The 21,504-nt window shown below is 37.8% G+C and overlaps 1 protein-coding gene across 2 annotated transcripts in view; it reads right to left on the bottom strand.

The window, feature by feature from the left end:
- The window catches only part of oplah (5-oxoprolinase, ATP-hydrolysing), a 42,775-nt gene that overhangs the window by 16,067 nt on the left and 5,204 nt on the right, over positions 1 to 21,504 (bottom strand). For both annotated transcript variants that reach the window (XM_065242684.2, XM_065242683.2), the window contains exons 3-14: positions 17,483 to 17,674; positions 15,490 to 15,604; positions 14,359 to 14,482; positions 11,135 to 11,330; positions 10,804 to 10,969; positions 9,082 to 9,220; positions 8,459 to 8,526; positions 6,762 to 7,048; positions 6,544 to 6,656; positions 6,285 to 6,455; positions 6,049 to 6,186; positions 5,833 to 5,971 (exon numbers count right to left, since the gene is read on the bottom strand). In XM_065242684.2, coding sequence (XP_065098756.1) covers positions 5,833 to 5,971; positions 6,049 to 6,186; positions 6,285 to 6,455; positions 6,544 to 6,656; positions 6,762 to 7,048; positions 8,459 to 8,526; positions 9,082 to 9,220; positions 10,804 to 10,969; positions 11,135 to 11,330; positions 14,359 to 14,482; positions 15,490 to 15,604; positions 17,483 to 17,674 — 1,848 coding nt within the window. The remainder of the gene's footprint in view (positions 1 to 5,832; positions 5,972 to 6,048; positions 6,187 to 6,284; positions 6,456 to 6,543; positions 6,657 to 6,761; positions 7,049 to 8,458; positions 8,527 to 9,081; positions 9,221 to 10,803; positions 10,970 to 11,134; positions 11,331 to 14,358; positions 14,483 to 15,489; positions 15,605 to 17,482; positions 17,675 to 21,504) is intronic.

Here is a 21,504-nt window from a genome sequence, read left to right as displayed (position 1 = left end):
ACAACTAATTAGAATATTTTTAGATTTTCCCATTTCAATTTGTACTGTAATGCATTCCATGATTGTATCTACAACAAAAGACATTTTACTAACTATTTTACAATGATAACTCTTGTCTATATACAATGCAACCCCCCCCACCCTTTAATTGTTTCCTATTGATGAAATACAGTTCGTATCCCTCGATCTCAGCCAAATCCTGATGTTCTGTAGTGAGCCAAGTCTCTGTTATGGCAATTGCTGTGAATTTTTTTTCTACATCTTTCAGGCCCTGTTTAATTTTTGAAAGATTTGCTATAAGACTCCTGCTATTAAAATGTATTAGTGATATCGTGCCATCCATTTTAATCTTTTTTCTGAACTGCTCAATTGTATAATATTCACAGTTGCTGTGAGTTCCACTCTAAAGCCGCCTTTCCACTGCACACGACATACGGAAACGACAGTCGGAGTTCTCCCCCTAGTGGCAGTCGTAATGAAGTTTCAGTTTAATCGTATATGGGAGGGAAGCTCATTTCAGCGCAAGAGGCTTCATTCTAATATTTTTACCATGGTGGAATAAATAAATGAATGCAAATGAATGAAACAATAAACAGCTATGCATATATGACAAAGATTGACAATATTTTTTCGAGAGAACATATAAAGACAAGATTAAAATAATTACATACACAAATTAAATTAATAATGTATTTATTATCAGTAATCAATAGTGTTTTTTTAAGGATTCAAGTGTAACTAATAAAGTTAAACCAAAAGGATTAATAATTTTCACCTCACACACAGTTTGTGATTGGAATACAATGAAATACCTCACTTCCGGTCGGCATATCGCATGCGGTTTAGTCCAGAGTCGTATAATAATAGAGTTACGACACTCACATAGACGTCCGTTGTAAGAATGGAATGCGGAAGTAACAGCGTTTCATGTAGTGACCGGTAGTGACGCATAGTTCCAAACGCAGCACTGAAGCCCATTCATTTCAATGGCACCTGCTGGTAAATCGATGAAATTACCGTTTCTCTTTACATTTTCGGACATTTCATTAATATAGTCAACAGTGATATTTTATGAACTCTGCTGTAGGTAATGATTATCGTTAATAATAACTAGTAAAAATTTTATATTTTAATGAGTTGTGTATAATGTGTGAATAATATAGATTTAATGGTTTAATATTTTATTACTGGTGGCCATCTACTTTATACTTATCTTATTTATATATTACGAGTAACACTAGGGGGCAACAGCGACAAGCTAAATGCCTTATAAGAAAGTCACACTGCTTCACAATGCTGCTATGTGTTTCATTGTGTTTGGTAAGTAATACGAGTGATGTATCCTCGAAAATCATGTATGATTATATTAACATTTAATGTGAATTTAAAATATGAATTTAGTGTGTTTCTGTTATGCTTCACTGTTACAAATAACCGCGTTGGCGATCTTTTTTGTGATTTTAATATAGTAAAAGTGTAGGAATTATGTTTTTAGCAGATTGATACCTATTTATATAGCCATATTTTGGTACAAAAATAAAAGATAAACTGTGTTGCTGTAGTTGGTATAGATAACCACAGTTATATTTGGGTCACAATTAACTGTTTATCTTTATTAACTGATTTACTGTATTTCCATCACTCCCTAGTTAAAAAAACCGTTATAAACACAGTATAGTGATCAATTCCCATTACAAGCTAATATTTACCTAAAATAGCTGAAAACCTATGCAAACAGATTGACAGCCCTGCTTGGTTTGGAACTGTAGAACGTTACATGAATCACGTGACCGCGCGGCGGCGAGATCAAAGCGTTTCGTAACTCTGTTATTATACGACTCTGGTTTAGTCGCACAAGTTCAAATTTTTTAACGCATCCAACCGTCAAAACGGATCTGATATTTACGCATCCGCAGATGGTCGGCACCTCACGCATCCGCTTTGCGACTCTCCATAGGAAATGAATGACTTCCGGCTTATCGGCCGTCGTTTGTCGTGTGCAGTGGAAAGGCGGCTTAAAAGTTATTATCTGGATCAATGTCATTTTCTATATCTTGTGGTTTATGTTCGGTATATTTGTAGGTTTCCAAGTTCACTTGGTCATATGTATCAAATGAATTTCTGACCAAGTTTGTCATGCTCATTATGCTTTAATAATTTCAGTTCAGTAGGACTGTGTATTCAGTTACCTAATGCATTATTTCATGTATTAAAAAACATTCTTTAAGCATACTACATCCTAGTTTTCATTTAGAAACTGTTCACGAGTGAATTATACATTATAGATCTTTTAAAAGGTCATTACGTTTTATGTATCGCTTTTATAACATCCAACATATCTGTAATTTATATGATTATTATTCGGCTTAACTATGTGATCAATATCAGCTAATAATAATAATGTGATGCTAACTTTACACACCAACATTGTTCCTGTGTGCCACCTCAGAGTCAGACATTGTGGTATATATCATATAGGCTGTGTCCCAATTCAAAGGCTGCGACCTTCTAAGGACGTATTTTAAGACTGATTGCGTCACAGCAGCGCGACTTGAGGCTGGTAAGGCCGTCCCAATTCAAAGGATGCTTAGAATGAAGCCTCAAAATTGTCCTAATTTCTCCGCTCTTTTAAGGATAGAACGAATGGATCCTTAACAGCCGAGGATATCCCAAGAGTCATTGCGCGTCTGCAACGGCTGCATTTAATTGGTGGATATTCTAAAATAAACAATTAAAACCTTTATTAAATAAAAGTGTATTTACCAAAGAACATTTTTTCTTGTCACTGTATTATAAGTTATGTTTTGTGTTAATATTATTCTTTTTATGCTGCATATATTTCCAATGTTAAATAATTTGATAAACTGTTGAATAGTTTAATCTACATCAACGTGTCATATTTTCTAAAATAAATTAATATTTTTCTGATTTCATATTTATTTAAATAAGTGAGAAACGTCTCCGCTGTGTCCTTCTGACAGGGGCGGTGGGCGCGTGCAGCAGGTGACGCCAATTATGGGTCCTTGAAGGGTAGACCGTCTCATTTCAGTTCTCTTTACGAAATTCTGAGGCTTCCACCTTCAAAGACTGAGTGCTCACCTTTAAAGGTCTCATGCTTATAAGGTTGCAGCCCTTGAATTGGGACACAGCTATACACTCACCGGCCACTTTATTAGGTACACCTGTCCAACTGCGCATTAATGCAAATTTCTAATCAGCCAATGACATGGCAGCAACTCAATACATTTAGGCATGTAGACATGGTCAAGACGATCTGCTGCAGTTTAAACCGAGCGTCAGAATGGGGAAGAAAGGTGAATTAAGTAACTTTGAAAGTAGCATGGTTGTTGGTGTCAGATGGGCTGATCTGAGTATTCCAGAAACTGCTGATCTACTGGGATTTTCAAACACAACCATCTCAAGGGTTTACAGAGAATGGTCAGAAAAAGAGAAAATATCCAGTGAGTGGTAGTTCTGGGGGCGCAAATGCTTTGTCGATACCAAAGGTTAGAGAAGAATGGCCAGCCTGGTTTGAGCTGATAGAAAGGCAACAGTAACTCAAATAACCACTCCTTACAACCGAGGTATACAAAAGAGCATCTCTGAACACACAACACGTCGAACCTTGAGGTGGATGGGCTACAGCAGCAGAAAACCACACCGGGTGCCACTCCTGACAGCTAAGAACAGGAAACTGAGGCTACAATTCACACAGGCTCACCAAAATTAGTCAATAGAAGTTTGGAAAAACGTTGCCTGGTCTGATGAGTCTTGATTTCTGCTATGACATTCAGATGGTAGAGTCAGAATTTTGCGTCATCAACATGAAAGCATGGATCCATCCTGCCTTGTATCAACGGATCAGGCTAGTGGTGGTGGTGTAATGGTGTGGGGGATATTTTCTTGGCACACTTTGGGCCCATTAGTACCAACTGAGCATCATGTATTGTTTCTGACCCTTTATGACCACAGTGTACCCATCCTCTGATGGCTACTTCCAGCTGGATAACGCGCCATGTCATAAAGCGCAAATCATCTCAGACTGGTTTCTTGAACATGACAATGAGTTCACTGTACTCAAATGGCCTCCACAGTCACCAGATCTCAACCCAATGGAGCATCTTTGGGATGTGATGGAACAGGAGCTTCGTGCCCTGGATGTGCAGCCATCAAATCTGCAGCAACTGCGTGATGTTATCATGTCAATATGGACCAAAATCTCTGAGGAATGTTTACAGTACCTTGCTAAATCTGTGCCATGAAGGATTAAGACAGTTCTGAAGGTAGGGTGACCATACGTGCCATTCTTCCCGGACGCATCCCGTCCAGGATTTTGTGTTCGTCTTCCGGAAGTCGTATTTGTCGACCGCATACGTCATAGAGGATTATTATTATTATTAAAGAAAAGCAACCGTTACATTTTAAGGTAAGAATGAAACTACGATTGTATATCTTATGTTTTTAACTGAATGGCGTATGCGGTCAACAAATACGACTTCCGGAAGACGCACCGAAATCCTGGACGGGAAGCGTCCGGGAAGAATGGCACATATGGTCATTGGTCACCCTACTGAAGGCAAAAGGGGGTCCAACCCGGTTCTAGTAAGGTGTACCTAATAATGTGGCCGGTGAGTGTATATAATTCAGTGGCTATTGTTAAATGTACCCAAGTTGTCCTGTACATGGGTACGTGGTTTATGTAACATGAGCAACACATCATTAGGGGCCGAGCACTGAGGTGCAAGCTTGGAGGCCTGCACCGTACGTGTGAAGCCCTATTGTTTTCTTTAGGATTTAGGATTATTATTATTTAAGTTAACATGATCAAAAACTCTTAAAACTTTGCCCAAACGACAGTCATCAGCCATAAGGCCTGGGCAAAGGTTGGCACACGGGCGTAGTGGGGTGCTCTGTAGCACCCCCTAAAATGTAAAAAAATCTTGGTGCACAGATCATGCATAAATGTATGCATATGTACAAAAGGTAACAATATAGTTCTCATCACCCTGAACAACTTGACAAGCACTGACACCCATTAGCTTCCCCCAACAGGAAGTTAGCCATTTTGGATTTTGCTTAAAGTGCATACGGGGAACTTTTTAAATAATTCTCGTAGGCAATTCATGCGGTTGATACCAAACTTGGTGAACATGATGCTAAGACATTGAAGATGCTAAATTGTGAAAGGACTTTTGATATCTCGAACACTGTTGCTATGACAACAAATTTAAGGAAAAATCAGATAAATACAAGTGTCTCATATCTAAGGCATACATTGTCTGATTGTGATCAAACTTGGGCAATATGTTTGGTGTTGTGGGAGTTGATGTCATTGATGTGGGTATTGTGAGACACGGTCATAGCGCCACCAACTGGCAACAGGAAGTCTGTCATTTAAAACAACTTTTAATAAAGTCAGAATAATGTAGAGACTTATGTAAATTTCTGAAAGGATTTGTGGTATTATAAATATTGTTGCCATTGTAACGAGTCATACTACACTTGAACTAAAAATGAAATAATAAAAGTAAAGAGAAACCGGATTGAATTCATGCTTTTTCTTAATGCACTGCTGAGTTATTAAGTGGGCAAGCATATACATTGGGTTGATTTTTAAAACCTTAATGTATTTGATGTGTACACCTATCAGACATTAGATCGGGACTGTATCAGCCGATACTCAAAAGTAAGTTTCAAGTGATGATATGTAACGTCTCCGTAAAGTGTCCCGTTTCAATTATCTGTAGAAAGTTGAAAGAGTACAGTAGGTTTTGAAACATACCGTGTTAGGGTTACACCTGAGGGTGTAGAGCTCTGCTGGTGTTGTCATACCTTAACTGATGTCAGAGATTTTTGCCCTGCCCTGATCTGCACCTCTGACCTAATTCCAGACTTCCCACAACCACGCACACGGATATCATCCACCACAATCGGACGATCTGCGATAGTGAAGCCAAACTCTTTCATATATCTGATAAAAAAAAAACCAAAGTGTTAGGATAAGTAAAAGGATAATATTGAGTGTGAAATGTGTGGAGGCAGAAGAACCGTTTAGTGAAGGCTGTGCTGAAGTCTCCATAGCTGCAGGAAAGAGAGTTACTGGGGTAACCTGCGGCCGTCACCATGAGAGCACAGTCTGTACCTTCATATCGCATGTGCAGAAAGACCTCCATACTCATCTGACAGCTGAACAAACACACAATAGCGTTGCTCTTATTAAAGGCACACTATACCCCTGATCAAACAAGTGCAGATGATAAAAAAAGCGTAAAAACACAAGTGACCTGCTGAAGCCACGCTCAGATAGTTTCTTCTCACACCGCTGAGAGAGCTGCTTTATCCTGCCGTCCAGCTCAGAGTATGAAGCTGCTACATACTGCAATGAACAGGGTTCCTGAACCTCCTCTACCACATCAGCCAGAGCCAAACCATATGCTGACAGCACCCCACTATATCTGAGAGAGAGAGAAAGAAGGAGAGATTTAGGGCCAAGAATAAAAATTCTTAGTATAGCTGATACACTTAAAAGTAAAACACACATACTTGTGTATAAAGACAGTCTTCATCCCTAGGGCTCTTGCGATGGCACATGCATGCTGGCCACCCGCTCCTCCAAAACATGCTAGCACATGCTCAGACGTGTCATGGCCTTTAGCCTATAGGAAGAGATCTGACTTTGAAACTCAGCTACTTATACAACTGTTTCTCTGGCATCGATCACTTTAAAGAGAAACCAGAACCAGGAATGCTGCTTGCTGTACCTGTGTGAGTGCTCTGATTGGACGGCACATGGCTTCATTAGCCACCCTAATGAAGCCCATGGCAACATCCTCTATGGTCATTTCTGATTGGTCCTCTTCTGGAGTACTGCTTGACGATTGGTTAGTAGAGAGGAAGCGGTTAATCTCTTGCGTTAGCGCCTGGAAATGCTTTGTGGTTTCGTCGGCTGAGAGAGGCTCGTTTTCTCCAGGTCCAAAGATTCGAGGGAAGAAGGAGGGCAGAAGGCGGCCGAGAGCGAGATTAGCATCGGTGACGGTCAGAGGGCCACCTGAATAAAGCACAATCAACTTTGAAGAATCACCTGTCTTTACCTCTTCATCTATTCGTCTGAAGTGTGCAGGGTTCTTTGTGAAGCTTGAAACAAAAGATTTGTCCAAAGCGTTGTACGCATGTATTGAATTTACCGGAGGTCAATGGAGCATTTTTAATGTGCCGAGCTAAAAACCTTGAATCATTTTTCTGTTAAATACAATAAAAGTTCAAGTGTATCGACTGTGTTTGCGACATGCTGCCCATCATTACAGACCATCTTTTTAATAAGTCATTAACGAAAATCATGCTAATTGTTATCTATTTTTTATTTTAAGCCTTAAATGGTCTAGCTCCTCCGTTACTATCAGATCCATTGGGGACATTGCAAAAATCTGGCCTCACTTTGGCTTAGTTAGCTTATCCATCGAGTTTAGTAACACTTCGGAGTGGGAGGGATTATAGGCGTGTTGTTATTTTTGCGCTGCCTACAGCTGTGACATCATACAAGGGAGAGCGTTGTTGGAATACATCCCCATACATTCATTTATTTCCCAGTCCACCACATAATTAAAATTGGCCACCACAAATAGATGCTTTCACATTACGTTTATCATTACCTTTGTCTCTCATGACAGTTTCTGTACAAACTCTCTGCTGAGCCTTATCTAAGTTGCATTTATGCATATATGCTGACGTGCGCGTTGCGAATGTGCCCCCACAAACTGCAAGTCTGGGAAAAAGTGGTATGGTGTTCCTGTTTCTCAACCTTTGGGTGTTTTTCATCGCTAAAAGGAGTTTGGGAACTTACAGCAAAGCACAGATGACAACAGGTTTACAGGAAACAGCGCAGGCTAGCACGAAGGTAAAGCTAATCTTTAACATTATAACGATGACGCCGGTGGTGACGATTCTCTCAGACCAGTCAGTGATCTACAGTGTTTTCACATCACGCTTTGGTATCAGCTCAGGTCGCTTGGAACCCCAACCAAAGTGGTACTGAAAAAGGTATTGGGTACTACGTACCCAAAAGTAAGCTGACTCAACCCAAATCATGGGGTAACATGCAATGGAAAAGCGCCATTAGTAATCCCAAGAATATCAAAATCATCTAAAGGAGATCTTTTTCCTAGCCCTGGTTTCTGTTTCCCTGTCTTGACCTCGGTTCCCCCAGGACATCTGAGACAGACAGCCTTAGTTCTAGTTTGGCGTGATGCTCATCCTACCACACACTGTTTTATAAATGAATCACCTACACATTTAACTATATACTGTCATGACCACACGGATACACAATTATAAACCCAAATGGTTCCACTGACACATTTTAAGCCAAGACGTTAATATAAAACATGTCTCGAATATCATCAAAAGGCTAAAATAGTTAGTGGCAATACATTGTCCAGTAGACAGACAAATGACCTCTTACCCTTCCTGTAGCAGGCCGGTCCGGGATGAGCCCCAGCCGATTCGGGGCCTACTACAAACAACCCAGACCTAAAACACAGATGGATCAAACAATGGATCTCACAAACACACACAGGTAATCCTCTCATTCCTCATGTCTGTAAATATACTATGAAATAGTAATGTTTAGTTGTGGTACACAGACTCTTTAAAAAGCCCATCTTAAAACTACATGTTCTGGTAAATAAGTAGTTAGTCAATACTAAAAACGATGCAACCCTACAATTTTTCTACAGTTTCACAAGGTTAATTTGGTATGAAGGAGCTATTCATGAACAAGGTGTTCATGTAGCTCATCTAGTAAGCATGTCGCTAGCAACCCCAAGGGTATGGGTTTAATATCCAGGAAATGGCATATAAAATATATCCACAGTAAGACACTATGGATAAAAGTAATTTAGGGCAGAAATAACTTTTTTTTTTTATCTTTCGAGTTACAAGTTAGTTACAAGTTAAATTTTCTAAATTTGAAACACAAGTCGTTTCACATGCTGCCTTTATTATAACACACAGTTCTACTTAATTCAGTATAATCATGTGACATTCAAAAGCCAATAGGAGACACAGAATTCATACGTTTGTTACCTGAAAAAGAGTCGAGAGCCTCCCCCAGCTGCTACAGTACTGATGTCCAGCTGTGGAGCCTGTAGGGTGATTCCAGCAATAGTCGCCTCGAACACATGTTCATACCGACCGGCGTACCGACTCACATCTGTTGACGTACCTATACAACAACAAATCCTTCAATCTAAAGGTATAGATCCTTATCTGTGTTCTTCTGAAATGCTAGATGTTAATGTACTATACACATTATTGTACATACAGTAGATAATACTTTAGGGATAATTTTTAACACAAGACGATCAGCCTTTTGTCATATGCTCATGATTGTTAATGCCCAGTCAACCTGACTTTACATGCTATTAGGACCGTCTTGTGAAAATGTAAGGAATAATCACGCAACATTGTTCAGTAATCTTTTTAAATGTCACTCCAGTTAATATTTTATTATTTATTCAAATCTGCCCATATGGCTCTCTATTAGAGCTCGCTGCATTTCCATTTTCCACCACAAATTTACATGGGTGAAAATATGGGGCGCTGTTGAGCTCAGAGGCTGCCTCTGCCACTCTCAGCTTGATCATTACATACAGTAGCCAACAGTAGCCGTGCGCTCAATTTGCAAACATTTATCTCACGTTATGACTTAAAATAGTCTAAAAACTCCAAAAATATTTATATATTGATATTAAATATTAGACACATTTACAATTGACAAGTTAACAGTTGAGATTTGATTAAGTTTATCTAGAGTTCTATATTTTCAAGTGGATTAAAGGTGACATAGAATGATTGGACGGGGTATTTATCCTTGTTCTGTGATGTGACATGTAGACAGATTTTTTTTGTTGTCTTTTTTGTTGTTTTGGGTCTGTAATGCCTTAGAAGCTTCCTAAAAACCTCTCTCAGATAGCTCTATTAGGGTGGGGGATTTTAGACAAGTGGTTTTGCACCTATTTGGCTCCCCCTACTGGCTTAACTTGCAATCTCATTACTGATTGGCTGACTTTGCTGCCACTCAAAAAAATGTGCCAATTATTTTAAAGTGGAGGGGCAGTGAGATGCCAGTGATGTCATAAGCATCAGTTTTTCAGATTGGGCCGTTTTCTGGCTGACATTTCTAAAAGAGGAATTTCTATGAGACTGAGATGTTTAGCATGTCTAGCACTTTTTGTATGTTTGTGAATGCGGGTAGACTACCATTATTCTACAAAGACAAGGTAAAAATGGTTTTTCATTCTCTGTTCCCTTTAATATTTTGGTGGGGCACTGCCCCACTTGCCCATATAGACGAGCCGTGCCTGACATTGTGTCAGACAAATTAAGATCAATGATCGTAAGCTGCGCTGTAATAAATCTACTTCATCTGCAAAAGAAACCCTATTCACCTAAACAGCTATAAAACATAGCTCTTATGAGGAAATTTCTTTAAAATAGTTTAGTCAACTACTCACTGTGCTGATAAAGAAACAGCATCACCACAGTGGTGTAATGCTGCTACTGCAGATACAAATGACAATCCACTGAGTGTTCGTGTTTTCTGCGAAACACCTGACAAAATGTTGGTCGTCATTTGGAGTTGACAGAGCTGCTTGCCTCAAAATTTTCTTAGCAGGAAAAACCCTGGCAATCGACAGTCTTAGTTTGTTGTGTGCCATCATACAGAAAATAATATTCTGCTAAACATTTCTTTTGTGTCCCAAACAAAAGGAAATGACAGATTTTAACATTGTCCCTCTCTCTCACCTCCCATATCAAAGCCGATGATGGGTTTGTTTTCGAATAAGCCGTATGAGGTGACGGCGTAGCCCACAACTCCTCCAGCAGGGCCCGAGAGCACGGCCCGAGAGCCACTGAACTGCTCCATGGGTGTCAGACCTCCATCAGACTGCATAAACAACACATCCACACCCTGGAGAGAGAGAGAGAGAGAGAGAGAGAGAGAGAGAGAGAGAGAGAGAGAGAGAGAGAGAGAGAGAGAGAGAGAGAGAGAGAGAGAGACAAAGAAAGAGAGAGCTCAAGGGCCAGTTGAAAAAATTCTGTACTCATCCATCATAAATCTCACACATGCACATGCCTTCAATCCTCCTCTGAAACCTGCAGCGAATTCAGCGAGGTACCGGTGTATTTTTGGCGTGAGGTAAGCGTCTGCACATACAGTGTATCCACGAGGCACTGCTCGCACCATGGGCATCACCTCACTGGAAAGAGACACCTGCGTAAATCCAAGACGTTTCGCCAAATTTCCCACAGCTTTCTCGTGATCCGACCACCTGAAATTACACACAAACCATAGGTAAGGAGAAATATAGATTGAACACTTAATACCAGCTCCTCACTTTATTTACAATGGTGTTCAACAAGGCTCGGTACTTCTACCCGTCGCACAAAAACAAGTCCCGGGGCGTAGCCAGAATGTTTATTCAGAGTTGGCCAGGTAAGACCCAGAGATTATATTGGGGTGGCAAAAAAAAAATATCTAGAGACATAATTTCTATACATTCTACAGAATTTGTAAATCACAAACATACACAAATGATTTAAGTAAAAAAATGTATTACAAATGCTATACAAAAGAAGGAAAGTGTATGCTGATAATAATAAAAAGTGACACAAAGCGGCCCACCACACCCTGCTTGCAACACACCATAGCACACTGGCCCAACATAAATGCTACTTGTACACTTAGTCTGTCATCGGGACAGCAAGTAGACTTTTAAATCTGAAATAATTAGTGGATTAAGCTTTTTTTAATCGGCAAAAGAGAAATAGAAAGCAGAAGCAGTAAAAGTGCCTATCTTATAGAAGTTATTAACATTATAACATCAGTCACATTTATAATCTATAGACCTGCACTGTCTATATAGGCTATAGTATACATAGTATTGTATATAATTGAGTTTGATAAAAGGGGTCATCAAATTGCTTCATATATCAGTGCAAAAACATAAAGTGTTTTCGTGGTGCTTTGACAAACAGTGTCAGCTTTGTTTATGGCAAAAAAAGTTTGGGGTGGTTAGATTGATGAAATATAATGTGAAATTAATATGAATGTTTTATAAATCAAAGTATTGTGTTGTGTCACACATTATTAGTTCTTTGTTACATGTATAGTAGACCATTTTTTGTCGGTGGATAATAATGATTGCCCTTTTCACCAGCTACCACCACAAGTAAATTTCAGATCTGTGGGAAACACTGCTTATACACATATTGTTATGTTACTTTAACTTAAAGGAACAGTATGTAAGAAATGTATATAAATTAATCATAAAATGGCCCTGATATGTCACTAGACATTAAGAAATCATTTTCATTTCAAATACTTATATCACTGACAACAGCGGTCCAGCCAGGATATTGTCATTTAAAAAGTGGAGTTGCAGCCCTCAACTGATGTTTATGTTGTCATTTTATGTATTGGCCATCAGTTGTGTGATTGCAGTACCAGTTTTAGCCACAAGTTTTGTGATTGCAATACCAGTTTTGGCCACAATCCTACATACTGTTCCTTTAAATAATTAAGTTGCAACGACAAATGTGTATTTATGAATACACAGTTTTTGGATGTTCAAAATCAAAACAAAATCAAATTTACTCACAAAATCTGTCAAAGAAAACTTAAAAAAAAATCTAACTATAAAACTGTAGCTTTAATAAGATTGCTAAAATCGTATTAACACAAACTTATCCCTAAAAAACAATAGCAGCAATAGCATTACATGGCAACTAATGAACATTTTGCATATGCATTCATGTGTAAATGTAGGGAACAGAAACTCCCGCCAAAAATAAAAAACAACCTTTTTACGCCTTTTTTGGCATGAAAAAACAATTTTATTTATATATAGTTTTAAAAAATCTGACTGGCCCACATTTTAAGAATGGTCCGGCCCTTTGCCAGATGCCCTATCTGTCCATGACCATACCTGTCTGAAGCCCATCATTTAACCCTAATATGAATAAAATGAGATTCTGTTTATCCTGGCCAACTTAAGACCTACTGTGATATCAATAAACAACCTACAGAATAAAACTTTAACAGAACCTCAACCAGACAATGTCAATCTATAGCCTTCTGTTAAAGGTCTTCTGCTTTATATTGTAAGTTGTTGTTTAATTATTAAACAGTCAAGCTAGCATATTTAAAGGGGTCCTTGATTATAATTTCACTTTTTAACTTTAGTTAGTGAGTAATGTTGTGTAACATCTCCAAAGTTACAACGCTCAAAGTTCAATGCAAAGGGAGATATTTTCTTTAACAGAAATTGCTTCGCATAAATGAAAACAAACGGCTGGTTGGACTACAGCGAGCTTCCTCTCACATCAGTGACATCACAGTCACTAACTGGGGCAGTTGTAGCCTAGTGGTTAGAGAGTCGGGCTTGCTGTGCCTGGTTGCATAAACTTTTTAGACTAGACATAACTTTTTAAGTCAGTTACAGAAAAAAAGTAGACTGATCTGTGTTCAATCTTAAAAGTAAGACATAGCCCTACCTAATTGCTATTGGTCAGAGTAGTACTCGAGACACAGTCTTAACTTACTATTTCTATGCAACCGGCCCCTGCAGACTTATTTCAATCCCACCAGTGAACTTCAAATGTTGATGTTTGTTGGCATTTGTGTGATCAATGTAAATTATTCTTTGATTAGAGCTTTTATGTAGTGTTTACTCATATGCTCCTATAGGCTCCTATAACCACAGGGTGTAATAAAGCCATGGTTTGTTTTTGTAATGAGCTCATAGTTCGGTCAACAGATATTTGGCTAAACTCGTTCTATATAAAGAAAAAACGAATGGTCCGATACAGTCCATAGTGATCACTGTAGATACTCCAAACAAACAACATACCATTCTGAAATGTCCTGTAAGATTCATGCTTGCACAGGTTCTGCTCGATCCTCTTCACTATATTCCCAGGGTCAAGGCTCAAATTGATAAAGCAATCTTGATACCATTGTTTACTAAAACTCAGACACATGCAACTAGCCGTTATGATAAGGGGCGTGGCTTTTCCGGACAACATGCGGTATATGGTTAGCGAATCGCAACACACTGGGCCAGCTAACCAATCTGAGTATATTGCGTATTTGTGAGGGAGGGGCTTCATAAAATCAGGAACTCAACTGCCCACTTTTAGGACGGAGGATGGAACCAAAGGTGTAGAATAAAGATAAAATATGTGAAGCATGAACACGTGTTACAGTGTATCCTATAAACACAATCAAACCTTCAGAAAAAGCCAGTTTACCACTCCTTTAACACATCATACTGTATGTGTTAATATGATGATACGCACGTGTAAGAATGCAGTAACAACACAGCAAGACTTCGGATGCCTTTGGTGAGCACACGCTTCAAATCCTGTTCTGCTTGATCAAGATCCAGTTCACGCCAGACCTCCAGACTGTCTCCTGTACTACCTGAGGGACAAACCCATGATCACAGAATCAGTGCAAACAGGTCAAAGTTTCTTGCATTAAAACATGTTTTAATTTCTGGTAACTGTTTTCCTTTATTCTCTGACTCTCTGTTATCTATAATTCACACTGGTGTTTATTAACAGCAAGGAAATGTGTTAAAGTCAGGTATAGGTGTGGAGGTTTCTGCAGTATAAAGGCCAGATTTACTAAATGGGACAAAATTAACGCTAGAGCACAGAGTGGTAATATGCGTGTTATTTAATGAAAAAGGCACAAAATAAATAACACAGGCACAATAGCTCATTTTAATAATGAAAAAAGCGCAAACTAGTTCAGGGTCGCAAATAAGCAGAGCTGATGAGGTGCGGGTGATCTGCTAACACCTGATGTGCTTAAGTTCAGCACCACGGACATCACAGAGGAAAATAATGAAGCCATAGTACACTGAAAAGAACAGGAGGACAAAAAAAATTAGGTTTACAAGAAGTTTTGAAACACCTGGTATTGTGTGACTTCTCCTAGTTACTTAGGAGAAGCAAATAAAAAATAACATTTTGAATAATATGTTCCTCTGGCATTTCAAATAAACGTGTGAAAAAATCCCCTGCCTTGTACCACCCACTCTCTAATCTCTGTGATGCCTCCTCCTATCAGCAACAATTGCAGCCATTTCAAGCGCAAAATGATTTAAGACATGCTTTTTTGGTGTTAAATAATGGGCGCAAATACAAGTAAGGTGCAAAGATTAGTAAATATCGTTGTGTGAATCATTTAAATAATCTCCTCCCATAAATCTGGCACCTGAACTCCTAGAAATGCATATGCAATAAAGTCAGTCGCAAAAATAACCACATCTTTTCAACGCTTATTATCCACTGCACACCTTTAGTAAATCCAGATAGTTCCGCTGGTGAAAGCTGTTAGTAAATCTGGCCCTTAATGTTTTAAAAGGTTCTGAGAGTCACTACATCAATCAGCTTGCTCCTGACATGAGTTCTACACGTCACCTGTAACCATGCGTTTGGGTTGATCTCTGGGCAGCTGACAGGAATCCTGTGTGAGAATCACCCTCTCATCCACCTCAATCACATCCTCATAGAGCAGCTCCGGCATACACACCTTCTACAACACACACAACAACACAGAGGCACACTTTAACATGCCTCCTACAACACACACAATACAGAGACAGAAAACAACACAGAGACCGGCACGTTTAAGTTAATTTCCTCTCCTCAAGTCTCATTCAAGGAGTGACTCCCAGCAGGAGCAGCCAAAATAGCATGCTATTTGAACAACACTACTGCAGATACATGTTCAGTAAATGCTTATTTTATTTTTTATTTTTATGCATTTATTAAATAATTGGTTAATATTATGAATCAATTTAAATTCTTACTAACTGTTAATAGTTAATCAGTTAATCGTGTTCATCCCTGCTGACAAAGTGAAATTAGAATTTTAGAAATGTCTGTTTTAAAGAAAAACTGAAATATCACATTTACATAAGAATTCAAGCCCTATAAATGTTCAGACAAAACTTAGCTTTGACGCCTCACATTTCTCTTGATCATGGCTGAGATTGTTTTTACACCTTGTTTGAAGTACACTTAAGGTTAATTGAACTTTGTACCATCTCCACACAAGAAATCAGTCAGAGTGACCATTAGGTTCTTGTTTACCTCCCTTACTACACCGATTGCTCAGATTAGTCACCAGGCAACCAGCTCTTGCAGGGCTCGACAATAAGGACAGCCCAGTGGCCCGGTGCAAACCATGCTCGCGCCAGTTGAGAGATTTGTTACTTGTCAAAACAGAACAGTACCGTTTAAATATTTAACCCTTTTCATGGCACAGCCTTTTTTGATGGGGGGGGGTGAAAAGGTGATGTACACCTTCAAATTACTATAACTCTGTCATTATTTGCTCTAGAAGCCTAATTTTGGTCTTGTTTTAAAGAAAGAACTTTAATGTTTTTTACAGAATTGTCTGTAAGTGAAAATATTAAATTAAAAACATTTGTTAAAGCAGTATAAATGTAGTGTTGTAGTGTTATAGATAAAAAATTATTTTAGACATAAAATAATCAAAGAAATAAGGTTTTTGTTGGTTTGCTGCATACTCTTGTCACAAATTAATAAATTACGGATACTGCATTCTTATAACTGCTAAAATGTTTTGAAATATAAAAACTTCATTCTTAGACCTTTTCAACAATATATAGTTTGTCATGACAGATTAAAGATGTACATGCGAAATATCGAAGTAAACTCATGGGACAGTGTCAGTTAACGGGTTTAAGCAAAAAGAAGCTACACAGATTTTAATGTGCTACTTATGAGAAGTTTTTTGTGTGCGCTTTAAGTAACAGCAGCCCATATAAACCTGTGTGTTTTTAAAGTTAATCAACCATATTACAAAGAAAAATTTCTGCAAGCGAGGAATAGACTATACTATTAAGGAGGTCACATCCCACTTTTTTAATCCTGTTAAATATTTAAGTTGTTGAAATTTGATATTTCAGTTTATTCCTTTTTAATACATTTACAGACATTATCAAATTTTGTTTTCACTTTGTCATTTTGGGGTACTGAGTGTAAATGAATGAGAAAAAAATGTAAACGATTGTGGTATCAGGCTGCAACATAACAAAATTGAAAAAATGAGGGGGGTCTGAATACTGTTTGAATGCACAGCACATGTTTTTTTATGCATTTATTCCATTCCATAGAAATATAACACACAACTCCTTTCTTTCTCAATGTGTCATTGTAAACATTCTTTGATAACCTATGAGGGTAAATGTGAAGTGGATCAGATCAGATTTGATGTTGTTAGAACCTAAAGCAAAGACTGTTTCACTTTAAAGGGCTTAAGGCTTCAGTTTATTTGAAGCTTTATCCCATTTATTCAACTTATGAGAAATGCTCTCAGACCCATGAAACTGACTAGGTGTTGAAAGGTGGCTTTACATACAAACATGTAAATTATGTCGCTTACCAAATCAAACAGGTCCGGTCGGGCTTGCGTGCCAATATGCAGCAGATCTCGAAATCCACGCGTCACCACTAAAGCTGTTCTCTCTCCCTGGCGTTCCAGCAAAGCATTAGTCGCCACTGTGGTGCCCATCCGAATCCAACCAATCAGAGAGGAGTCCAAAGGCTGATCCCGAGGAAAGCTCTGCTCACTTTCCTGTTCAATTACCCAATCAGACAGTATTTCAGAATATGCTCGTTCTTTAGCTATTTTACTATTTTGACCAATCAATAGGGCTGAACAATCTTTTATATGTGGCTCAAAATCGGGAAACTCCACCAAGCACAACTAATTAGTCTAAAAGTAAGAAACACTCAGAAGACTGTCAAAAACATTGAGCTTGTATGAGTGTGTGTGTGTGTGTGTGTGTATGTATGATCCATTTTAAAAATACTTCAGCAGTCAAATACTATGTCATAAATATGTGGTACCCTTGCCTTGTGTGTCATGTTCTGATGCACTATATCCAATCATGTTATGATCATTGTGTATTTAGGCTTAATGAAGTCCAGCAATTTTCAGAAGCTGTAACCACAACAACTTTTTGCATGATTCTTGTTGTCACCTCAGAGAAGCTCAATTATTTTTTCAGGGCAGAGATTTAAAAAAATCAAAAGTTTTTACCAATTTATTTTACTATTTTGCGTTTGTATTTTTGACACAATACACACTCTAAAAATACTGGGTAATTTTTAACACAGAATTGGGTCGAAAGGGGACGAGCCCAGCCTTTTGGATTGTAATTTAACCCATGCTGTGTTGTTTTAATCCAAAATACTGGGCTGTTTTAACCCATTGTTGGGTCAAATATAAACATTTTCTGGGTTAATTTCAACCCAGCTGCTGGGCTCATCCCTTTTTGACCCCATGAAAAATAACCCAGCATTTTTAACAGTGTAATATGTCATGTGTTGTGTAGTTGGCTATTGTTTTCAGTGACAACTAAAATCAACTGTAGCATTTAGGCTTGGTTTACTACGGCTGGGTATTGCAACCAATTTGCTGATACTTTTTATATGGATTAGACTCTAATTAGTCCAGTACTGATTATTTAACATTATACCATGGGTCTGTTGAATGCTTTATTCTGACTGGTTGATAAATGGTTCACGGTTATGAATTATTTTTTGATAAACTCAAAATAGCTACCAGACCAATGTCTGTAGTAACTGTGGTATAGAGGAATAATTGACTCTGGTCCTTTGAATTATTTAAAAATAATGCACACAGACGGTGTAACTCTGTTTCACGTCGTCCCGCATTACCACCTTGCATTATTTGCGAATAATTCAATGGCCCCTATTCAATTATTCCGTACATATTTCATATAAAAATTTAAGCAGACTTGGAATTTATTTGTTGTGCTCTCACTTTAAGGGTCCTATTTTAACGTTCTAAGCGGATAGTCTAAAGCGCACAACGCAGGTGCACTTAAGGCATGTCCGAATCCACTTTTGCTAGTATGATGACGGGAAAAATGGTCTATGCGCCTGGTGCACAGTCTAAAAGGGTTGTTCCTATTTTCATAATGAGTAATAGTGTGTTTTGGGGCGTAATGTGCAATAAACCAATGAGAGTTTCAACTCTCATCCCATTTAAAAGCCAGTTGCGGTCAAGCCATGGCAATTTGCCTATTTACATGGTTTGTAAGTTTGTAAGCAGAAAACTGTAAGCAGAGAAAGAAGACGACCAGTTTAAGATTGATATTTAAAAAATTGTGTTGCGTTTTATTTACTGAAATTGTTACTTTTGTAATTACAGCTTTCATTGTCTTTAAAAGTCACTATTTCAATTATGGAGTAATAATTATGTGTTTTAATTGTTGCTAAAGTATGATGCATGATAACTGTAATCTCGAAAAGTTTGCTTTCAGCACTGGGACACCACATAAGTGTTTTGAAAAATATTAAAATATTATTAAAAATGATTCTCATCTCACCATATCCAGAAGTACAAAGACATCATATACAATAAATCTGTGGGGTAGCATTTAAAAAAAATCTAAACAAATGCAATATCAAGACTTTTACAAAAGCAAAAAATCTGCTTAATTACCAGGCTACAGGTGAAGCAGCTCTTTACACCTTCTAAAGTCCAAGAGACTGAGTAATAATTATAGATTATAAGGTTATAACTGAGTAATAATCTTTTACATTTAATCCTTTGATTTTTTGCTGCTGCACATCCATGTGTATGCGCGGTGTCGTCCTGTTTATATCCACATATTACTAAGGTGCTGTTTAAACAACGTTGCGCTGGACGTGAAAATTATATCTGCGTCGAGCTGAAACTAACAAAAAACACTTGGGTCGCGCTTTGCGCAGCATTGCGCTGCGTGTATGATAGGGCCCTGAAGGGTTAGTTTACCCCAAATGAAAATGTTATCATAAATCACTTACCCCTGGGTCGTTCCAAACCCATAAGTCCTTTAATCGTCATTGTAACAGCTTTTTAGATATTTTTGATGAAAATGCTTATAACTGTCCCCATAGACTGTTTTTCAACAGACACTATTCAAGCCAGAAAAGAATAAAAGACATCGCTAAAAAAGTCCAAATGCCATCAGTGGTTCAATCAGAATATTATGAAGTGACAAGAACACTTCTGTGCGCAAAGAAACCAAATCATAAATCAGTGCACCTATGACCTACATGTAACGGAAGAATCTAATATATTGTTACACATGCGTTTTCTTTCTGAATTGTTCACATTCACACAACGTCTATGTTTATGAGGATAATTAAGAGGCATTTTAAAATTAGTTTGTGTAAAACTGTCTGTTTCCCGCAAAGAAACATGAACCCATAATTTGCGCACACATTCATTTCGGGGATTTCTGAATCAATATTGTTTTTTTTAAATTAAAGATTGAGTAAATTGGGAGAATCCATTTTTTTGCCCAGCCCTAAAATTTACAGAGAGTTTTCATTTATGAAACACATTACTTTCTATGGTTATGCCTTGTGTTCACACTTACTGCTGAAATTGGGTCATGTAACAGAACAATGATTGATTCTAAGCACACGGTCAAATCTACAACAGATAAGCTGAAAAAGAAAAGAATCAAGATGTTGCAATGACCCAGTCAAAGTCCAAACCTTAACCCATCTGGATAGGAGTATAATAGGCCTATATACATAAGTACAATGTTACATAAGTAAGTTGGGCATAAATAAACTATGTTACAGTAACATTGTTTTTTTATGCCCAACTAACTAATGTAACATTGACTAACCATTCAAAAGTCACTTTCACTTATTATTAATATTTTTTCTACATATTACTATAAAAGCAAATTCATTTGTAATAATAGAGATGGATCAATTTTGAGAGATAATGTAATGTTTTTCCACTGTAATTGAGCTAATCAAAAAATATACCAAAACAGAAACACTACCTGGTGGCACAAAATGTATAATAGTTCATAAATGTATTCAGGAATTAAATTTGTGGAATGTTTTAATAAAATAATGTATAAAATAATATTAAAACCCCAATTCATCTTTTTTTAATTGACTTTTAATATTAGAATTGAAATAGTACCCTACATTTACAGAAATATTGTGTTTTTTATGTTAAAATAACTCTGAGGCACTCAGACGAGATGTCAATTTCAGAAATGGCACCAAGCCAGTTTACGTTTGAGACCCCTTATTCAGCTAATTATCCTGCTAAGAACCTAATGTCCTGATACGTAAAACCATAAAATTCAAAGAAGTTGTACTTTCTCACATGGCTATACATTCATCACTAAAGTAATCCAGTGGGTTAATAAATGTTGCGTTACACTTCAGAAGATGATTTATTAACCCACTGGAGTCATATGGACTTTCATGATAGATGTACAGTCATGACAAAAACTGTTTGTGCTTTGCAAAGTTTGCTGCTTTAGTATTAGATTATTTTTCTACGCGTTTCTATTATACTAAAAAACAATGATACGCATATCTCAAGTTTTAAAGGAGTCCATATTGACAGTGTTGAAG

This window comes from Paramisgurnus dabryanus, chromosome 1 (assembly GCF_030506205.2).
Source record: "Paramisgurnus dabryanus chromosome 1, PD_genome_1.1, whole genome shotgun sequence".
Classification (NCBI taxonomy): domain Eukaryota; kingdom Metazoa; phylum Chordata; class Actinopteri; order Cypriniformes; family Cobitidae; genus Paramisgurnus; species Paramisgurnus dabryanus.
Note: the sequence above shows the minus strand (reverse complement) of the source record. Positions and strands in the feature narration are given on the sequence as shown.